The following is a 24,748-nucleotide window of genomic DNA, read 5'->3' as shown; positions in this document are numbered from 1 at the left end:
AGGCTGCAGTCTGCTTCCAGCTGAGAGAGAAATTGTAGTTGTTAGTGAAGCAGAACAAGTACAACCTCCTATATGAATGTCCTTATTTAGTCAGCCTGTGAGGTGGAGCACTAAAACTGCATCCTCTCTGCTGGCTGAAAAAAGTCAGACACAAGTCAATGTTAAGTTAACTCTCTCCACCGCTCTGCTCCATGCAGTCTGCCAGCAGAGTGCAATGAATTAACCTACAAAGGAAACATTCCTCTCTGCTCCAGAAGTGCTTTGTTTCCTTTGAGTGGAAATTTGAATCAGGCTTTGACTTAACATTCTCTCATCTCTATGTGTCTGCTGGCTGCTGTGGATAAACATGTAAAACCAAGATATAATGCATTTGACAGCAAACGCTCACAATGAAAATGACCCTTCAACAGGCAAGTCTACAGAAAGCACCTAGCAGAGACCTAGGATCCTGGATTCAGGAAGGAGGAAAGGTGCGTATAGTAAAAGACCATATACTGAATTCATATATGCAATGATCCACTGTATTGTACTCAGTATAACTCTATTATTATTTGTCGTAAAGATTATTATAACTATACAAAGTAGACTCATGGAGTAGACAGATGTCTTTTTATTAAGTCATTTTTTTTGCCCACATTAAATGAAGTAGTTGTTAATGACTGGAGGAGATATGTGCTCCATTCTCAAATTGTTTAATAGTCGTCTATAATTATTCACTTTCAACTGTACAGTACGTAATTTTGCATGTGTGAACCAAGATCACGTCAACTAGAATTACCCTTACTATGTATCTTTCATGCACCTGCTTTATTTGTCCAATTTTTTAAATCACCTACCCACCCGCTCACCACCCATGTCTTTTTGCTTTTATACTGAGCTGTGAATTATTTTGTTGCTTCATAAAAACAAAAGACTTACTACATTGATTTTAAGGTTCTGCTATCTTGAAAGCACCTTGACGAAATTATATATTTTTGTATTAGTAGTTTTTTTTTCTGATTTCCACATGTTGTGCGCCTTAAGCCATTCAGAACCTTGGGTCATAGGGCCGGACTGTACTATTCAATTAATGATGTGATACAATATAAACTGTGGGTTACTGGCCAAAAATACTGAAAGTCCATATCATTTTTGTTGGATAGTAGTCATCTGTTGTATGAAGGGAAGGAATTGAATATGCTATTGTTATATTCACTGTTGAACTGATGACCAGAGTAAGGAAAGGGAGCCATATCCCATTAACATTAAGAATGGGTTGCAGTATATGTAATATTAAGAGCGGATATTTGTTGTTAAGTGGTTTTGGCATATGATGGAACCTTATACCAGAAGAAGGATCATTTTCTTTTATGGGCTAAGCAAAATTCTCAGAGTTTTGTATGACCTGTAAAAAGGGATATACAGCATTACATCACTGCGTTACATCATTGATTTAATTGGTCACTAACCAACGTTTGTCTTAAGTTAGATATTGCTTGTTCTGATCATGACAATGTGAGGGTAAACAGATAAACACTAAAAAACTTCTTTTTTTAGTCTTATTGTCTTTAATGTATCTCAATCAACATAACCATCTTTACTCTCACATATTTTGTGATGTTATTTACAAACAATAGTGCTCATCTCAAATCTCAAGCCTTACCCCTATGGATTCTACATGCTGCAAGAGAGTCTGACAAATTGCGCCCAGCAAAATACTCTTCAAATTCATTGAATGCAGTGTCTGAATTCTACATACTACTGGGCAGCATTAGCCAGACTCTCCTACAGTGTATAGAATCCATAGGTGTTAGATTTCAAGTGGCTGGGGCGTGAACTCCCAATACATCAACTTCTCACATGTCTTGTGGCTGATCGGGGACATTGAATGTGTCTCAAAGCAATTCTTCAATGAACTCCTGAGCCAACAGCAAAGTTTTGAGAAATGGAATAGCTAACATAAACCCTGAATAACACAATAGCATATTTTAACAATTCTCTCTTGCCTAGTCTTTCGACTGAGCCCAAGGCCTTATCTAGGACCGTTATTTTAGTTTGTTTGTTTGTTTATAAGATTATCTTAGTGATGAAGTCCTTTAAGGGTTTCAGTTCTGCGTTATCCTTTTTTTCTCTCTTTCTTCATTATGACCCCCATTGATAATTTGCTATGTACCTTGGACTTAAAGCAGCCAATCTGTGTCAGGAAAGAACATTTGATAAGAACCATTAAGCCCATTTAGTCAGCCCATGTTTTTTGCTTTAAAGACTCAACCTTAATCCTTGGTCTTAGATTCAGGATGCCTATTCCATGCATGTATTAGTCTCTACCACTGCTGCTGGGAGGCTATTCCACTGCCCCTGTAAAGTAAAGCTTCCTTACATTACATCCAAGCCTCTGAGCCTCTAGTTTCAGTTGTCCTAAAATTTCTCTTGCTTTTAAATAAAGTCCCATCCTTTACTGTTAAATCCCTTAATATGTTTAAAAGTTTTTATCACACCGTCTGTTTCTCTTCTCACTTCCGAGTTATATAAATTGAGATCCCTGCAAGCCATTCACCGTTTCAATAGTCCTTCTCTGAATTCCCTCCTGAATGTATATGTTCTTCTAGAGATGGAGTCTCCAGAACAGTAGACATTCCACTAGGTAATGTCTGTTCGGAGATCTGTAAAATGGCACACCAAACCAAAGAATAATGTTGTATTATTATATACTGTGCTTTATCAGATCGCCAATTTATCCACCTAGCTGTTCTACTAGCTGCTTTTTGTATATACGCATGTGTCATTTAAATATTGTGAACAATTGAAGTAGAAATTAACAGTTGTGGTGCCATATTAGCATCTAACAGCTGCTCATAACCTCGACTTATCTTGGGAAAGAAGAAGGATATTTTAACATATTGTCATGTTTATGTGGAATATCATACATTCAGGGTTTTGGCTCCTTAGGGTTTATTGGTTTACTGTGTAGCCAAGTTAAAAAGAGACTTTTACGGTTTTGTTTAAACTAGCTTTTTATTTTCACATTTTGATCTGTGATTATTTTAAGGAGAAACAATATTTTACAGTGGGGTCATTTATGCCAAAACTATTAACGTTTCTTACAGTATATATATATATATATGTTATGAGCTCATAATTCTCACAAATATAAAAAGTGTTTTACCCTGAGTATGTGGGTATTGCCTTAGGTAACAACCTATCAGTGCAAGCTTTGGTGTCACGTGACAATTAGGTGTTCCTGTTAAAAAATATAGATGATGCAAAATGTTACATGATTTAAGAATTATTTCTGGAAAGGATTTGGGTATTCAGCAGTACTATGAATGATGTTTCTTATAAAAGGTCCACAGGATACTTGCTTTCAAAAAGTCAATGAGAAAACACACAATTTCTAAATATAATTTAATTGATGCTGTTAAGAATTTCATATTTTGTTAAAACAAAGAAGAAAATAATAGTATGCAATCACACGTATTAAGCAGATGAAGGTTGTGCCGCTTTGTCGATTTGTAGGCAAGATTAGTTGCTACATTTGACTTCCACATATTAGCGCACTGTGAAGTATCTAAAAAACACAACAGGTTCCTTTTAGACATTAGGGATGTGCCCATTTATAGGTTTATATGTTCTTTCAAGAAGAAGTAAAGATTTTCACAAAATATTCGGATTTGATGTTTTTTGCTTTTTTGTAACACACCAATAAATAAAAATAAGGCACGTTTTCCTTTTATATTCTGAACATTCTTACACTTTATCAAAAACTTAAAATAACCATAAAAGTTTAAAGGTCAAAAACATGATCTTGTTTCTGCCCGCAGACCATTTTAGTGCTAAAAATAACTTTGCATTTATCCTTAGTATCCACAGAATGAATGCACTTTTGTATACCAAAGCCCTTGGCGATGAATACGCATGGAAAGGCGTGCTTATCCATTTAACCCCCGCGTACGTGCATTTAAAGACAGTAACATGACAACATTAAAAAGGGATTGCATGGCACAGGGACGCGTTAAATTTGCACTGGCTGCCAATTTACTGGGCAATGATCCAAATTTGAAAACAAAAAAGAACACATTCTAAGCACTCTGATCCGAACCTACATATTCAAAATAAGGCTTTAGTACTGATTTGGCCAAAGCACAAAAGCTCACCTGCCATTTCGAGGCACGCCATTATCTCTAGCATAGGAGATCCATACCAAGTATCCTCAATAAGAAACAGAAAAGGCTTTAAATGCCCTATAGAGTAGAAGCTTACAAACAGGGACCTCTTTAACTAATGTATATGTTTGTGTAAGTCTGTCTATTCTAGTCTTGCCATTCCCCTTTAATATACGTGTTGTGAGAAGTGTTCCATAAATTGTTGGCACTATATAAAAAAAGATAATAAAAATACTAAGAATAATATATCTTTAATCGAGAGCTCAAGCAAACTAAGTGTGAGTGCACCTTTTTTCCTAAAAACCCTTTTGTAAACTTTGAAATACCGTATGTTGGCACTTGGCAGCTGCTAGGTCAATAGAAGAAAAAAAAAAAACTATGCTCAATTCAGTAAACCTTAATCATCTTCAATGTTGTAACAAAAACACAGTAAGCAATTTAACAGCCTGACTAAACATCATAGTACGACGGTACTCTGCGACCACACAGAAAATGCTACATTGAAACCATGGAAAAGCCCGCTCTTAAAGCGATTCGATGAGGTCCGCAATGTGTCTGACTGCCTAAAATTGATACATTTTGCCTGTACATATTGCACCATCAAATCCTTCATCTAACCTCCTCCACAGCTGACTAAACTAAATGTAGACACCATACAGGAACCAATTTAAAAAAAAACACTGCATGTGTGCAGACAAGCAAAAATAAACCTTACCAAGGACATTTAACCCTTATAAGTATGACATGTTATGTACCAACAAAACATGTCAACCACAACTGCTACTCTTGCGCTCCTTACATATTACTAAATGTTCTCAAACCTCACTTACTAATCCAACTGGTCAGCTGCCAATCATACCGTCCAGATGAGGGTGTAACATGTGTAATATGTTAACGCAAAGATGTAGTGTTTATTCTCTCCTTCAGCGAAACTTCCACATCTCTGTTTTGTACAGCAAAAAGCCTTCCTTGAAATGAAGATAAAAGAGACATAATATTACAGTAATACAGTATATCTGTTGTATTTGGGAGTTGTAGTAGAATATAATGTAATGTAAATAACCCTGTTTGAGAGTACTAGCTTGCTGAAAGATTTGCAAGGTGGTTTCCTGACAGATTACTGCTCTATTTCTAATAATATTTTATTTCCATGATGATGACTAGGAATAATGTTATGACTCTCGGACTATGTCTATAGGGAACGGTTACTCCTAACCTTACTGTCAAACACCATGTTTCACTGGCAATAATATGGATATTTATACAGTATATTATTCTTGTATTACTATAAATCCATGTCAAAACAACAGGTGTGTATATTATTCTAAAGGGCTGGTACTTACAAGTGTCATTTATCCTAAACCACGACTGCTTTAATGTAATAAAAAAAAATGTATATTATACCCATCCTATAAATTCCATGTTAAGTAAATACCTCAAGGGGGATGGCTGTAGATTAGATTGCTGGGCCTGGTCAAAAATATGTTCAAGTAAATGCTACCTGCCTGTGGCCGTCCTAACCTGAAATTTCCCGCTCTTATCCAATCTCGGAAGCAAGGAAGGGTTAAGGCCTCGTCAATAGCAGCATGGGTGAACGAATGGGATAATACTCAGGTAGATAATATGGAAAAAATGTCAAGTTTAGTCACTGCTACATCGAATAGGCCTAGATATAGTTAGTTTTTTACTTATTGCGCACCAACAGATTCTGTAGCACAATTACAATAGTGAAAGAAGGACTGTGAAAATTAACAATAACATTAAAACTGACAAGATTCAGTCTGACAATAATATTGACACACAGTACGACATAGTGGGAGAAGATGGCCCTGTTCTGATTGGTGGTTGTTTGACTTGGTTTAAGTCTAATGGTTTTTTTCCAACCTTGAGTTGATAAACCTATAGAATATATTCACTAATCTTTGGATTCCAGTGCAATATTTCATATCAACAACTTTGCTAAGCATTATGAAGGACTCATTGAAGTGACTGTCTTTTGAAGGAAGGGTTATGGTAAACCAGTGAAATTATTTGGGTGGCTCTTTACAGTGCATAATTAAAAGAACAGTCACACTGATAATCTTGTTATCATGGCACCTGTAAGTGGGTGGGATATATTAGGCAGCAAGTAAACATCTTGTCCTCAAAGTTGATGTTTTAGAAGCAAGAAAAATGGGCAATTGTAAATATCTGAGGGACTTTGTCAAGTGCCAAATTGTGATGGCTAGACGACTGGGCCAGAGCATTTCCAAAACTGCTGCTCGTGTGGGATGTCCTGGTCTGCAGTGGTCAGTAGTGGTCCAAGGAAGGAAAAGCAGTGAACAGGCGACAGAGTCATGGGTGGCCAAGGCTCACTGATGCACGTGGGGGGCAAAGGCTGGGCCGTGTGGTCAAATCCAACAGACAAGCTACGGTAGCTCAAATTGCTGAAAAAACGTAATGCTGGTTCTGATGGAAAGGGGTCAGAACACACAGTGCATCACAGTTTGTTGCGTATGTGGCTGCATAGCCACAGACCAGTTAGGGTGCTTATGCTGACCCCTGCCCTCTACCAAAAGCACTTAAAATGGGCACATGAACATAAGAACTGGACCACAGAGAAATAGAAGAAGGTGGCCTGGTCTGATGAATAATATTTTATTTTATATCACGTGGATGGCCCGTTCTGTGTGCATTGCTTACCTGGAGAAAACATGGCATCAGGATGCAGCCATGGAGCCCCCATTTCGCAACTTACAGGACTTAAAGGATCTGCTTCTAACGTCTTGGTACCAGATACCGCAGCACACCTTCAGAAGTCTAGTGGAGTCCATACCTAGATGGGTCAGGGCAGTTTTGGCAGCAAAAAGGGACCTACACAATATTAGGAAGGTGGTCATAGTGTTATGGCTGATTGGTGTAAGTGTAGATAGTATGGCCCTCTGATTCATAAATCGCAACAGACAGCCACTGGGTACATAAGAGAGCAGTGGTTTACTTGATTTAAATGCTACCCGAATTGCCACTCAACTAACTTACTGCTCACTGCCTGGTGTATTAAGGGTAATGTTATCTCACCTTTTGCACATGTTATCATGGCTTTTTCCTATTTTCTTATTCATAGAAAACCAGCTGCTGAAATAATACAAATATAAATTGTTCACATATGTTGCTCAATCAAAATCATCTTTGTTTGCTCATTTCCTTTCCAGGTGCTAGTAAGAACGATACACGGAGATCCAGATGTCCTGTATATATATTTTTAAATGTTAATGTATCCCCTGCACCTGTTACAAATACAACATGATTAGGATAAATCCCACATAAAGCAATGAGGATAATATCTAAATCTGCTCTATCGCTAGCTTTGTGGAAGGTCACCAGATGTATGCATTTTTTCACTTATTAAATGCATGCAGAATGCAGGGGCTAGTGTGACTATTTTTCAGCAGTCACAAGAAGAGACCTCTGTGGTCCTGAAACTTATATAACTTTACACCTTTTCAGGGGCGTACCTAGAGTATTTGGCACCTGGGGCGGATCCTGTATGTGGCACCCCCCACGCACACACTTTAAAACTGCATAGCTTCGTTATATAGCTTTGTTATATACTGGTGCAGACACTGAAGGTGGTACAGCATTACTGTTATTATTATATACTGAGGCAGACATTGAAGGTGGTAGAGCATAACGCCTATCACTATATACTGAGGCACACATTGACAGTGGTACAGCGTAATCCCTATCACTATACATTGAGCCAGACATTGGTAATAGTGCAGCATAACTCCTATCACTATATACTAAGCCAAACATTGATGTGGTGTAGGCCTACCACTTCATTGTCTGGCTTAGGGATGCCCGAAACGAATTCTGGACTGAAACCGAAAATGCAGCATTTACCTAGCCGAAACCGAATATGACCCCCCCACACCATAAAAAAAATCTAACACTTTTATTTAAAGTAAGTAACACACCAAAATAGGACAAAACAATTAAATATATATATACGTAACCAAAGAAAAAATGGGCACTCACGGGTCTTTGCAGTAGTTTACTTCAATCAGCACGGCCAATGTTTCGGACCACCTACGGTCCTTTCTCAAGGCAAAGACCCGTGAGTGCCCATTTTTTCTTTGGTAACATATATCTGGCTATTTTTGGAGCACCCGGGCAAATAAAAGCCTGTTTATATTAACAATATTTCTGAGTGTGCAGCCGCTCCCTTTGGTTTGTATATTATATATATATATATATATATATATATATATATATATATATATATATGATTGTTAACAGCAATCACATTCTTATCATGCCCGGGCATACCCAGATTCCAGGATATACTCGCAGACTTGGCATGATAGGAGTATGATTGCCCTATCTACCCCTTCTCACTCCCTTCTGCCCTATCTACCCCCTATCCCCCATCTCACCCATTCTCCCTATCTACCCCCTCCTAACTATCTACCCTCTCCCTCTTTGAAGTTCACTTACCTTTCAGGAGTCCTGCAGTGGGGGTGCAAGGCCTCTGTCTCCCAGCTCTGCCACTGTATGGAACAGTATAGAGTGATGGGAGTTATGATGTACTTTAGAGCATAATTATATAATGAAAAATTCATTGGAAATGGTACAGCATAACACCCATCACTCTCCCACACTTACCAATCCACACATACCAATCCACACATACCAATACCAATCCACACGTATACCAATCCACACACATACCAATCCACAAACACACTAATCCACACACATACCAAACCACACATATACCAATACCAATCCACACGTATACCAATCCACACGCACACCAATCCACACGCACACCAATCCACACGCACACCAATCCACACGCATATCAATCCACACATATATCAATCCACACATATATCAATCCACAGACATACCCATCCACACACATACCCATCCACACACATACCCATCCACACACATACCCATCCACACACATACCAATCCGCACATATACCAATCCACACACATACCAATCCACACACATACCAATCCACACACATACCAATCCACACACATACCAATCCACACATACCAATCCACACATATATACCAATCCACACATATACCAATCCACACACATACACCAATCCACACATACACCAATCCACACATATATACCAATCCACACATACACCAATCCACACATATATACCAATCCACACACATACCAATCCGCACACATACCAATCCACACATATATACCAATCCACACATATATACCAATCCACACATATATACCAATCCACACACATACACCAATCCACACACATACACCAATCCACACACATACACCAATCCACACACATATACTAATCCACACATACCAATCCACACATATACCAATCCACACATATATACCAATCCACACATACCAATCCACACATATACACCAATCCACACATATACCCATCCACACATATACACCAATCCACACATATACACCAAACCACACATCAGGGGCGTACCTAGAGTATTTGGCACCTGGGGCGGATCCTGTATGTGGCACCCCCCACGCACACACTTTAAAACTGCATAGCTTCGTTATATAGCTTTGTTATATACTGGTGCAGACACTGAAGGTGGTACAGCATTACTGTTATTATTATATACTGAGGCAGACATTGAAGGTGGTAGAGCATAACGCCTATCACTATATACTGAGGCACACATTGACAGTGGTACAGCGTAATCCCTATCACTATACATTGAGCCAGACATTGGTAATAGTGCAGCATAACTCCTATCACTATATACTAAGCCAAACATTGATGTGGTGTAGGCCTACCACTTCATTGTCTGGCTTAGGGATGCCCGAAACGAATTCTGGACTGAAACCGAAAATGCAGCATTTACCTAGCCGAAACCGAATATGACCCCCCCACACCATAAAAAAAATCTAACACTTTTATTTAAAGTAAGTAACACACCAAAATAGGACAAAACAATTAAATATATATATACGTAACCAAAGAAAAAATGGGCACTCACGGGTCTTTGCAGTAGTTTACTTCAATCAGCACGGCCAATGTTTCGGACCACCTACGGTCCTTTCTCAAGGCAAAGACCCGTGAGTGCCCATTTTTTCTTTGGTAACATATATCTGGCTATTTTTGGAGCACCCGGGCAAATAAAAGCCTGTTTATATTAACAATATTTCTGAGTGTGCAGCCGCTCCCTTTGGTTTGTATATTATATATATATATATATATATATATATATATATATATATATATATGATTGTTAACAGCAATCACATTCTTATCATGCCCGGGCATACCCAGATTCCAGGATATACTCGCAGACTTGGCATGATAGGAGTATGATTGCCCTATCTACCCCTTCTCACTCCCTTCTGCCCTATCTACCCCCTATCCCCCATCTCACCCATTCTCCCTATCTACCCCCTCCTAACTATCTACCCTCTCCCTCTTTGAAGTTCACTTACCTTTCAGGAGTCCTGCAGTGGGGGTGCAAGGCCTCTGTCTCCCAGCTCTGCCACTGTATGGAACAGTATAGAGTGATGGGAGTTATGATGTACTTTAGAGCATAATTATATAATGAAAAATTCATTGGAAATGGTACAGCATAACACCCATCACTCTCCCACACTTACCAATCCACACATACCAATCCACACATACCAATACCAATCCACACGTATACCAATCCACACACATACCAATCCACAAACACACTAATCCACACACATACCAAACCACACATATACCAATACCAATCCACACGTATACCAATCCACACGCACACCAATCCACACGCACACCAATCCACACGCACACCAATCCACACGCATATCAATCCACACATATATCAATCCACACATATATCAATCCACAGACATACCCATCCACACACATACCCATCCACACACATACCCATCCACACACATACCCATCCACACACATACCCATCCACACACATACCCATCCACACACATACCAATCCGCACATATACCAATCCACACACATACCAATCCACACACATACCAATCCACACACATACCAATCCACACACATACCAATCCACACATACCAATCCACACATATATACCAATCCACACATATACCAATCCACACACATACACCAATCCACACATACACCAATCCACACATATATACCAATCCACACATACACCAATCCACACATATATACCAATCCACACACATACCAATCCGCACACATACCAATCCACACATATATACCAATCCACACATATATACCAATCCACACATATATACCAATCCACACACATACACCAATCCACACACATACACCAATCCACACACATACACCAATCCACACACATATACTAATCCACACATACCAATCCACACATATACCAATCCACACATATATACCAATCCACACATACCAATCCACACATATACACCAATCCACACATATACCCATCCACACATATACACCAATCCACACATATACACCAAACCACACATATACACCAATCCACACATATATACCAATCCACACATATATACCAATCCACACATATACACCAATCCACACATATATACTAATCCACACACATACCAATCCACTCTCACTTAATGCTTTCCTACCTTTCCTTTCTTCTTTCAGCTTCTTTTCCTCTTCTTCGCTCCTCTTCTTCAGTTCTTCTGTCTTCTCTGTCTTCTTCCGGGTCAGAGGGCACGGACAGCGGTGGGCGCGGCTTCAGTGCTGTGCCGCGCGGATCGAAAGGGAGCGGTATCAGAGGTCTTTAACAGACCTGCGGCTCCCTTCAGTGATCACTCAAGGGAGCCGGAGGTCTGTTAAAGACCTCCGATACTGCTCCCTTGCGAGCCTGCTCCTCCAGCGGCGGACATTACTGTCCGTCTCTGGAGGGGTGCCGGGTGCCAGCAAATTGGCACCCCCTGATGAGCGGCACCCGGTGCGGACCGCCCCCCCCGCCCCCCGCTAGGTACGCTACTGCCACACATATACACCAATCCACACATATATACCAATCCACACATATATACCAATCCACACATATACACCAATCCACACATATATACTAATCCACACACATACCAATCCACTCTCACTTAATGCTTTCCTACCTTTCCTTTCTTCTTTCAGCTTCTTTTCCTCTTCTTCGCTCCTCTTCTTCAGTTCTTCTGTCTTCTCTGTCTTCTTCCGGGTCAGAGGGCACGGACAGCGGTGGGCGCGGCTTCAGTGCTGTGCCGCGCGGATCGAAAGGGAGCGGTATCAGAGGTCTTTAACAGACCTGCGGCTCCCTTCAGTGATCACTCAAGGGAGCCGGAGGTCTGTTAAAGACCTCCGATACTGCTCCCTTGCGAGCCTGCTCCTCCAGCGGCGGACATTACTGTCCGTCTCTGGAGGGGTGCCGGGTGCCAGCAAATTGGCACCCCCTGATGAGCGGCACCCGGTGCGGACCGCCCCCCCCGCCCCCCGCTAGGTACGCTACTGCACCTTTTTCTGCATTGTCCCAACCAGAGGTATAATCTAAACTTAAAAAGATAAATGAGGCAGTGGCAGAGGTTTTTTTTCTTTCTTGGGCTTTTCCTACTTCAATTTATACACACCCATGTGTCTACATTTGTCTGCTGGGTCACTATATAACTGGACTATATGGCTGCTGTTATTAGACTACTAATTTTTTCTTAATATGTGGTGGCTCAAATTTGTAGCTAGAGGTGCAGCACAAATCCAGCCCCAATTACGCTATGCATCATGGGGCAATTCTCAATGATAGAAGAAAATGTAAAAAATCCCTCCTGCACTGAAACAAAAATCATTAGGGCCAAGAAAAGGGACAATAAATCCAGGTTTTTGCATCAGATAACTTAGTTAAAGGTTTTTTCCGAAATGGTTTCCCGTCAGAATTTTCTTTAAAATAAACCTATAAGTCGTATGCCACCGAGCTACGTAAGTAATGAGGTTCCAGTTTCCAAGCACTGTCAGGAATGCGGAGTGGCTGAATAGCTTCCACAAGCTGATGTTCATAAGAGGTAAAGCCATCAGCAGCTCGCACTAATGAAACCCAGATGCTGGAAGCTGTATTTATTCAGGAGACTGCTTATTGTGCCAAGCTGCTGGCAATTGTACTCCCTAACTGTAAACACTATCCTTAGAGATAAGCAAGCTGAAACCACAGCCAAGGTGTATTAAAGCGTTAAGTGAAATCACAGTCTTCTAGCACTGATTACCAGTTGCACAGGCCTATTCCCGAAATATGTGATTATAAGCCAGACTTTAGACTTCATATTTATCATGATTTGCTACTGACGTATAAAAGGTGTTTTGCAACCAGCGATGACACCTGAACCACTGCCATAAGAAGTGTATATAAGAGTCACTTATCAACCAACCATCTTTCACACAAAAAAACCCTGAAAAAGGTATTTAGAACATCTGGCAAAACTATTGTAATGCAGAAACTGTTATTCATACCCTCTCCTTAAAAATGGAAATTTGGGTAGATATATTTAGTGATAACAAGTTGGACATATGGCAACGTCAACAGGCCGAGATTACGGGAGGATACTGATACATAATTCAGATGATAATGTTTGTAGATCATTACATAATAAAATGTGATATTTAGAGGATTTTGGTGCCTTCAGCCTGGTCTGCACTATTATCTGGAAAAAAATTGATGTGGTTAGCTTTAATCTCAGTTTCCTTTTCTTTTCTTTTTTTTTTTATAGCCAACCTGACACTTCTGACTAAGAGCCAGAATCTAGAGCCAGGTTCCAGCTGTTATAATGTTATTTCTCCCTGTGTTGCAATCTGGAAATACAGAATAAGACTAGGGAAATCTTAGTTTTGCATTATTTTATTTGGCTGGTGTGAATCGAAGAAAAAGATTAAAAATAAAACAACACGAGATAGACATCAGATAACTATTTGTGCTCTGAACTCCCCATCTGATGCATGGATCTCACACATTGAACAGTTCTTAGCTACACTTGGTGAGGTAACCCATGAGTCATGACTAAATGAAAAATGCATCAATAAAGAATACAGTTTATTTTAGAGAACCATACTGCCTATATGTTTAGTTTTATTTTAAGTTGCAGACTTTCCGCTATTGTTGCAATTTTATGCGCAGTAGAAGGACTGTTTTTTAAGAGCAAAGTAGCTTGGGTATTTTCAAGAGTTATTCAAGAAGCATATTCATCAAAGAGAGCTAAGGTCTAAATGAAATCATGAACTCACTCTGTACCCGCACTTAAAAATAACCTGCTTTGAAGTGTTGAAGCAACTCAAAGGATTTTACTTGGTTGTACTGTAGACACCTTTTTGAATTATATAGAATTATGCACCTGCCTGATATTTAGGTAAAAATGGCGCACCAGTCAGATTTTTGTCAGTTCTCTGACCAAAGCTATATTCAGCTGCCATGTTACACTTCGTTTTAATGTAGCTCTATGACGCTAAAGCCCAGATCGAAACATATCAACACTCATGAACATGCTGAACCCTCACATATGGTGCTTTGTATGTGACTGATTTCTCAGAACTAGAAGATATATGATGTGGTAGATTCCTTGGATGGAGCTTAATTGTTATACATCTTATGTTGCGTACAAATTTACAAGTTTGTTATAAAAACTTTTGCGGTGAGACTCAGCAATGAGATAAAAAGAAATATATTAGAGTTAATAATTTTTTTTGCTGTTTGTTTTTTCTATATAAAAATTAGACTGGTGTATATTTCTATAATGTGACAAAGGTGCCTGCGGAATTTGTGTTCACAACATATAGGCTTTTTAGAAGTTCTACAGTTACAAAGTGTGTAATTCACACCCTTTTGTATTACTTCATTGTAATCGCTGTAAGGCTTTTTATGATTTACTATCTGAGTTATATGGAGCACAAAGAAACCCCCTAGAGGCAAAAATTGACATATATGCTTCTTAAGGATTCAGCAAGTAATACAGTGTCTGAGTAAACAAAGTTCATTATGATGTCATTTCCTAAGAGCTATTGTGAGATGCATATATATTAACATGTTCTTTAAATGTCTGGACAGACTATGCAACTGAGTTTCTTGATGGTTGATGTTCATAAATAGTTTAGGATTACTTTGTTTCAGAAATGTTTTTGTGGCTAGGACCAGAATAGAATATTCTTCTTTTTATTGTTGTTATTACCTTTCTATCTATTTCAGTTGTGTTTCTCTATTGACAAACCTGCATCATTTTAGTTTTCTTACACGTTAGTTAATTCTTTTTTCCTTCATTCTAAACAATAGACTATAAGTGTAGATAGCAGAATAATTAGCAACACGTAAACCAGAAAATCCGGAATCTGGAACCACAGACTATAACCACTTGCTGTCAACACAGAACCCAACATGGCAGGCATATAGGTTAAACACATTTAGGGCACCAACACCTTTTCTTGCAATTTTCCCAGTAGCTAAATGGTTTCTAGCTGCATAGAAGGCTTCTTCCTTTATTTGGTGTATCTACAGACTTTCTATTCAGTTATGTGTGATGCTAAACTCCAAAACATAAACAGTAAGTTTAATTCAAGTAAACAATGTGCTTCATGTGTGATGCACAATTGCAAACCTTGTTGTAATTCCTATTACTGTTGTTGATACTGCACTTAAAGTATGCAGTCAGAGTGTAGGCAGTAAAATTATATTGAGTCAAAGAGTACCAAAGTACTATTTACCCAGAGCAAGTTGTCCATTAAAAATAAATCTGCCTAGTTCCCCAAACAGTGGCTACAAACTCAAACATTATAGCACACAGTGTACAACAGCATGTAAAACACAAAAAGGCAGAAGTGGTCAGCAGGGTTGTCATCCACATTCATACCCAACTGTCCTAGAAAGAAGAAGTCACACTAAAGCCTCAACCATTATTGTATTGTGTATAGCCATTGAAAATAAAATAGCATTTTAAGTGTTATAAATAAAGAAAAGCAGCAAAGTCCTTGCTGAATATGGATGGCCCCATGTCAGATCCCACAGAAGCAACATCTCTAATTTGCCTTTAGCTTTTATGATAATCCTTTTACAAAACACTATCGTTTTTTTGGAGCTTCACTCATACTCGAAACAAAATAGAACTTGGGTGTCACACTCCAGGACTCGAGAGTCACACCCCGGTGAGATTTTCTGGATATCGCTGCATGAGCACTACTTATTGCATGGCACTCAAAATGGTGGAACTTATTAAATCACTTGTGTTTCAAGCAAGGATTTACCTAAAGGCTTGTCTCTTTGTATCCCTTGAGGCCTAGAGTTCGACAACATTGAAGTAGAATAACACAAGGCCCAGGGGACAAAAGTCTTTTTAAATGTGGGAATGGTATACATAAATGTGACAATTATATGCATGAAAGCTGAAATGTATTACGTGCAATAGAAAGCACATTATAGTGTTACAATAAAAATACAATGTTGACACTGGTATTAGGTCCAGTGGAAGTTGCCTGATGTTAAATTGGTGTTGGTTTAATAGGTAACAATCCCATGTATGATGTATAAAGAAATGCAAATCATGGTATATCCCAGCCATAGCTGACAGAAGTAGATCCAGGATTTATGCATTAGCATTTGAGAACGTACCCATACGACTAGTACCTTTTACTCCCAATGTCAGCTGTATTTTGTGCGTTCTGTATCTATGGGAGAAGATGACCTCCTGGCATATGTACAAGCCTGTGAGGGACCAGGCAGACTTGATCTGTGCCAGTCAACTACAGATCTACTGCACCTATCACTGGAAACCAAGAACAGTGGCCACAGTTTGTACAGCGCAGTCAAACACAACCAGCAATCCCACAATTTATATTACTGCCTTAAAATATTTCCTTATGTCACACTGGATTAACCAAGTCAGAAAATCTTTGCTTGCATGGTTAAAATGTTTCTTTCCAATAGGCTAGCGACTCTCTTTTTTGCGTCACATCTCCAAAGAAACATTGCCACATGGTTGTACCCATGCAAACAACAGGAACCCAGAACTGACTCTGGAGTTCTTCAACAAAATGATAAAAGCAGTACAACGTTTACATGAACACGCCAAGGGGCAGGGGATGGTCTTCACTGTTGGAATAACACTGTGCAGACCTTTCTATTTACTGGAACAATGGAATCAGAACAGTTTCAAGGCCCAAGGAAATACTTTATAGAATTTTCCACTGAGTCTGCTCTTCAATAGCTCAACTTCTCTTTTACTGTGGCTGGAAAACTTTTGGCTGCATATTAAACTACAGAAGTCTTGGCCCATATTGCTAAGGAGATCTGAACAATAATAAATACCTCATTAAATGGTGATTAGATAATTATTTAGTTGTGAAAGCATTCTTAAAGTAGTTGTCTTAAGTTTTCATAATACAGAAGGAGAAAGTGACCTGAACATCTGAGTACAGAAAACAGCATTAATTGTACTAAGAGTGATGTGATCATGTCGTTAACCTCAGATCTATGTTGGCATTCTCTGTTCAACAGCATAGGGGATGGAAGGAGGGGGAAAAGTGGGCACACACTCATTTTAATCCGTGTCCCACGAGACACTAGAAGTGGGTAATTTATTAGAACTTTACCTTGGTTATAGACTGTCCTGTGGATCCCATTTTTTATTGTTTTTCTATTTTTTTTTCTATTTAAACTTTTTTGTAAAATTTTGCAAAGCTGCGTCAAATGAAAAAAATATTTTCATTTTTTGGGACAGGACAAGATTTGAAATAAAAAGGGTTAACCGCACGGTCCACCTCCTGCTCCTATGGGCTATAAAGCCACACTACCCACACAGACTAAACTGTCAGGTTTTAGAAGGTCTTTCTCTTTCATTTTCAATTACTGTCCATTCCACAAGAGCCACAGTGACCTAGTGGGCTGAAAAGGCATTTGCCTCTCCAGATGCAATCAGTAAGGCCGCAACCTGGTCATCTCTCCATACGTTCTCTTAACATAACAGGCTCAACATCCTGAGCTCTGAGGATGATGCTTTTGGGTGTAAAGTCTTGCAAGCAGCGGTTAAGCACTCTAACCTACCCTAGTTTTCTGGCTTGCTACATCTGTAAGGTCTGCTGCCACTTGGAGGATGTGGGGCAATAAAAAATTATTATTGTAATTTCACTTCCCGACTCCCAAGCAGCAATACTCGATTTTCTTCTTTCATAAAATACTTTGTATTTGTGTAGGCTTTTAACTTTCTGGGGCTATGTGTGGGTAGGGTAGCTTTATAGCCTGTAGTTAATGCTTTATTTCAGATACTGTCATGTCTAAAGATTTTATCAATATCCAACCTTGCATACAAAGGATAAATGAAAATGCTGTTATGTGACTAAAATAATTGATCAAGGTGGTGCAGTAGACATTGTGTATCTAGATTTCAGTAAGGCTCTTGACACTGTCCCACAGAGAAGACTAATCAATAAACTGCAATCTCTGAATTTATTTCCCAATATTGGGACAGAAGGTTGTAGTCAATGGAGTATATTAGGAGCATTGTTACCAGTGGCGTACCTCAGGGATCTGTACTGGGACCCATTCTCCAGGAAAGGTTAAAGGATCTTAACAAATATAGCCTGGAAAAAAGACATGACAGCGGGGATATGATAGAAACATTTCAATACTTAAATGGAGTCAACAGGATAATGGAAGATAGTTTATTTAAAAGAAGAAATACTACCACAACAAGATGACATAGTCTTAAGCTAGAGGGGCAAAGGTTTAAAAGTAACATCAGGAAATACTTTACTGAAAGGGTACTGGATGCATGGAATAGTCTTCCAGCAGAAGTGGCAGATGTTAATACAGTGAAGGGTTTAAGCAAGCATGGGGTAGGCATAAGGCAAAGCTAGATATAAGATGATGCTCTGGATGCTCTGTGTATTTCCAAGCATATAACTTAATTATTTTCTAAGACTGTAGTAATTGTGCGATAACCTGTTAAATATGGAGCAATATGATAATAGAAACAATATGTAAGCATCATCGGTGGCCCGCTCGAGGGAAAAATAAGACCTCTTTGGTGCTATAATTGGAGCAACTGCCCCAAAAAAGTTAATGAAATTGGTCGGCTGATCCAACTTGCCTTGATATATGTAGTATATTTTCTGCTAAAAATGGCAACAGACAGAACACTTTGACTATAAAACATTGAAGTTCTGGAAAAAATATTTCATAATGTTAGGTTATTGGAGAACGCTTATTCTTGAACTTTCTTTGCTGTTTGTTAAAAAAGCAACATGATGAACAATAGATTCTTTCTACTTTTGTGATACTATGTTAATATTTTGTCTGGAATGATAGAAAAGTCAATTATGAACCATGCAGGATAACATTTAAGATAACATTGTAACAAGCAAACTATTGTAATCTGTATTATGATCAGATATGTTCGATGGCTTCGTCTACTTGTCAAAAAATATGTTAAAACACAGTCATGTTATTTATAGACGATAAAAATAATAACTGCAGGAAATGTAAACATTTTGTCAATCATTCTGTACCCGGGAAAGGTTTTGGTGCAGAATAAAAAAGCCATAAAAATACCTATGTTTAGTTGTCACATGTTAGGTTGTAAATGACTGAAGGCAAGTAATAATAACATGCCTAAAGAATGTTTTAGTTAGCCACGTATTTACCGTTACCGCTTCCCCTCCATAGCCGGCATCTCCATTTTATTATAAGGGAAACGTGCCTTTTAGACACAAAGCACCGTGTTATGGCATCATACACCCATGCTCAGTGTCTTAAATATGTATAGCACCTTGTAATCCAGTCTATGGAGTCTTCCAAGGTGTAAGTGAGTCAGTCGGCCTAGTCGACCTAGGACAGGATATGTCACTGGTTTTTGTTATAATTACCTACTTAAAAGGCTTATTTATTTGTACCATTGTCTGACTGAAACAGTGACATATCCGGGCCTAGGGTGTAGCAGTCCCAAGAGGACGATAAAGGCCCACAATGTAGTAATATCTGGGCCACCATGCCTTAAAGGCACATACTGCTTTTTAAATAATTCAGGGTGCTGACTGTGGAGGGGGCAGCTGAGGTCGCTGCCCTGGGTCGGGCCTAGGCTAGTACCCAAGATAAATACACCTCTGCATAAGGTGCAGGTTGTTACCATTGCTGAAACTTATTGCAACCACTGTGGTGGTAATATTAAATAGTATATTCATCTGTATAGTTAATACTTAAAAAATTAAATAATATTACACTAACATATGGTACAAATTATTTTTTATTTCCACTTTCTATTGTGTGTTAAAGTTTTTTGACATGTCCTTTTGATTCTACAAAAAATGTTATGGTCTTTAGAGAGCAGAAAAAAAGTATCCATTTAGGCCTACTATGTAACACTCCATGCACCCCATTCCATAGCTTAATAGATTTTTTAATTTAAATGTAGTGTTTTAAGCAATTTTTATTTTTCATTCACACCAATTAAGGTTTGAATAGGTAATCAAGCCTGAGATACCTTGGAGCTGCCAAATTTTATGTCTAGGAATGTGTTTTTTAAAGATAATGCATAAGAAAAGAGGGTTCATTTTAACCCCACTTGCACAATCCATGACGATCACTGGTTGTTTGTCACATTCATTTTCTGCTTATACCCTGCCTGTTTTCTGCCTGCATAAAAGTTTTTTCTTTTCCCCTTTTTTAAATTGCTCAATATTTCGTCGAGTCTGGAGAAATGCTGCAGTAGCGTCTAATGAAGTCTGGAATGTAAATCTGGCATTGAATGAGATTGCAACTCAGCCTAGAAAGGCACCCCTACACAAGGATGCAAGATGTACCTTAGTATCAGCCATAACATTATGACCAACTGCCTAATATTGTGTAGGCCCCCCTTCTGCCGCCAAAATAGCCCTGACCCATCGAGGCACGGACTCCACCAGATCTCTGAAGGTGTACTTTGGTATCTAGCACCAAGACGTTAACAGCAGATCCTTTAAGTCCTGTAAGTTGCGAGATGGGGCCTCCATGAATGCATCCTGGTGCCATATGTTCTCCAGGTTAGCAACGCACACGCACCCGGCCATCCATGTGATGTAAAAGAAATCGTGATTCATCAGACCAGACCACTTTCTTCCTTTGCTCCGTGGTCCAGTTCTTATGCTCACGTGGCCATTGTAGGTGCTTTCGGCAGTGGGCAGGGATCAGTATGGGCACCCTGACTGGTCTGTGGCTACACAACCCTATACGCAGCAAAATATGATGCATTGTGTGTTCTGACACCTTTCTATCAGAACCAGCATTAACTTTTTCAAAAATTTGAGCTACAGTATCTCATCTGTTGGATTTGACCACACGGGCTGGCCTTTCGCCCACCGCATGCATCAATAAGCCTTGGCTACCCATGACCCTGTTGCCTGGTTGCTTTGTTGAACCACCAGGGGTAGGCAACAGGTAGTTACTACTACAGAGGCATAGCTCATAGCAAAACTCTCACAATCCGTTGCCAACATCTAATAAAACATGCCAACTGAGGATCATTGAAGAAATAATTCTTGTGACTCTTCTTGGTTTCTCCCTCTTTTGAGGCTTCCTATGAACATGAAACTTGCTCCCTACAAAGTTTTGTTAATTATTTTCAATAGGCATGAAGTCTTTATATTGATTATGTCTATTTATATCATTAAAGTGTGATTATTTATTAACCAAAACGTTACTGTATACCATCTCTTCTGTCCCTAGCTTGTAAAACTATTTCTTATCTACAAATTTCTATCATCCGGGATCGATACAGGGCATACCTGGGAACTCTCCAGGTCTCAGTCGACACCCGAATCCTCCTGGTCACGGCAGCTGGGTCCTGACACACCCCACTCCCTGCCCATTTACCCCCTTAAATGGGGGGGTGTCTTTTGATGAAGGCGGTAACTCCCACCGATGTTGGCGGTACCGCTCACCGGCATCGCTGGGACGTCATAGCAGCATCTCGCAATGGTAGACTCCGGGTACATGGAGCCTAAAGGTTCCCAGTTATGGTTCAGGGATCAAACCATCAAACTAAAAGAGATTGAGCCTAATTTCACACATAAACACTGTGCAGAGAACACAGAGATTGGGGAGAGGATGGAGAAAATGTTAAAGAACAGCCCTAGCAAAAGGAAAATATATGAGTGTTTCTTTAAAATGTTCATGCTGTTATGAGAACCTTATATCCAAGAAGCAGTACAGATATTTACTTTGTAAAGATCATGAAAGAAATGGGGAAGAAGTATCAAAGTGTATATTTTGATTAAAAGAACATGGAAGCTTTAGAAAAGGGCTAGAACACATTTGTATAGCAAGGCTATACCATGGGAGGTTCTAAACTAGGTTGCTGGGCTTCTCTCTTTAAAGAGACTTTTCTTTCCATTTAATAGTTAACTTTTATTGATGCAGTTTTGAGAAAAGTGGCAAAAAGGGTATCCCTCTATCTCGAGCTCTACTAAGGAGACCCCTTCCATATTTTTTGTGAAGCCTAAAATAATATACCCTCATGCATTTCATACCTCACATGCAAGTTTGTTAAGTGAAATCTTCCAGCTACTGTGAAAATAAGAAAACCCTAAGCCATAAATGGATTTAAAATGAACAATATTAGAGGTGTGCATGCCAAGAAATACAGATCAGGAGTTGGCAGTTTTGTTGATGGATAATGCACTGTTATAGCACAGAGCCCAAGTCGAGCGGGTAAGCTCCAAATCATTACCTTGGAAACATAACATAGTAAGAGAGATGTTGACAAAGCTGTCCGGTTGACAGTTTTAAAACCAAAGCACAATTCAGGACCAATGGCCATTACCCAATATGGCCTCACTGGAGAAAGCCACCCTCAAGATCAAATGGTTTTGTATGGAGTATATATACTTTAAAAAGAAACCTTATGTTGTGTAGGACAGATGGTGGGGAAGCGTTGTTAAAGTGCTAATGCTTGCCACTTACCACGATTCACCATTACCAGGTTCTCCAGAGAATAAATCATGGTACTACCCATAACTTCATTCGCTAGCAGAACTAGCTTGAGTGATGGCTCAAAACATACTGAAAGGTGGATGAGATGTCCTGGGATATATTAGGTCACGACTTCCACCACAATTAATTCTTATGTATTGTTTGAGCATAAACAAGGAGTTCTTTTCCAGATGGGCACCTGTGACGGAGACCCGTACTCTGACTGAGTGGCTAGGTCCCAGTCAGGTAGATCGAGCGTTTCCTGGCTTATAGAGCCACCATAGCTGGCTAGTTCATAGAAGTCTGCTTCTGGCAAACCAGACGGGATTTCTCAGCTACCCTGTGCCCCCCCAGTGAGCATAGGGTTACTTAGACATAAGAGGGGACTGGGCAGGCAGGTAAGGAGTCTCCCCAGGAATCCACCAGTGCCCCCTCCCAAACTCAAACATACCTCCATGTGTCCTCAGCCTTAGAGGGTTACCATGACAGCACCTATCACTTGTCATGTTTTGTACTCCTCCACCTCAATTCAAAGTAAGGTAAGCAAGACAGTATGGCAGAGAAATATAGCCCTTTCCCTTTACAATCTTGCAGTTAAACACTGGCGTATCTTATGAACGGTGAGAGCCTGTTTTCCTTCTACCTGTAATATAGATGGACACTGACAGGGTTTTTACAACAAGGAAAGCCCCCTCGATAAATAAAGACCTACAGTCCACAAGCAGGCTGTAGTTATAGCATGTAAAGGTCCGACGATAGACTACATCTTAGGCAGCACTCTTTTTGCATCACTTCTTGAAAGCGACGGACTTTATTGAGGACTTTTATGGTGGGCCTTAATGGTTGGCTCTTTATTTTCATTCATTATTTAGTTTTTCATATTTGCTTCTATATTTATGTATATGCCATTTTTTTGTTGTTGCATAACTGACTTTATTGGAAAATCTATTTTCTTTATCCGTTATTAGTTCACTGTGCTCTGGTTCCAATTTTATTCTTGTTGTAGAACAGTGGGACATTACTGGTACAGATTCCTTAGGCAGCTCTATGTAATGTAACACTAACCTTGGCTGTTCATCATTAGTCATTAAGAAAACAAAAAACTCTTATGTTAATCACTGAAGTTTGAATTGTGCTAAAATAACAGCACGTCACCCAAGACCTTAGGGTCTTATTCATAGGTGTTTTAAATCATTCTGAAACTGAATATGACAAAAATACATGATACCCATTCCTTTTAGGAAACCTGGAATTAGTTCCTAAGAACTAACAAATGATGTCATACCTTGATAACTGTGCTGATAACCATTTGACTTGATAATCGTTCATAGTTGAAGTTTAATGTGTAAATAATCATTTAAATTGTAGCGTTATTAAGCCTACAGATTTTTTAAAAAATGGTTAAAGAGCCCTTTGTCAAGGAACGTGAGTGTGCGTGAATGTCCAGCAATATTTGGTATGAATGAGGAAATTATATCGACATGCCATCCTAAAATTCTAAATAATGCCTCTATAAAGAGCAGATAGTATGTTTACAAATTAAATTGTGTAAATAAATAAAATGTATCTTTTTTTACATAATTACAGAAATTCGCCATAAATAGTGCAATTAAAAATCTCAGTGCCCCTTGGCCATGCTTCTAACCACAGACACTAAAACCTAGAAAGTGT

General features: G+C 39.2%; 1 protein-coding gene across 1 annotated transcript in view; it reads left to right on the top strand.

Moving 5' to 3' along the window:
* The first annotated feature begins 230 nt into the window (after positions 1-230).
* Positions 231-24,748, top strand: part of LOC128502996 (rho GTPase-activating protein 20-like) — a 44,562-nt gene continuing 20,044 nt past the window's right edge. The window contains exon 1 of the mRNA XM_053472996.1: positions 231-470. Coding sequence (XP_053328971.1) covers positions 390-470 — 81 coding nt within the window. The 5' untranslated portion in view covers positions 231-389. The remainder of the gene's footprint in view (positions 471-24,748) is intronic.

Source organism: Spea bombifrons, chromosome 8 (genome assembly GCF_027358695.1).
Source record: "Spea bombifrons isolate aSpeBom1 chromosome 8, aSpeBom1.2.pri, whole genome shotgun sequence".
In the NCBI taxonomy this organism is placed as follows: domain Eukaryota; kingdom Metazoa; phylum Chordata; class Amphibia; order Anura; family Pelobatidae; genus Spea; species Spea bombifrons.
This window is presented reverse-complemented; position numbering and strand designations above follow the sequence as displayed.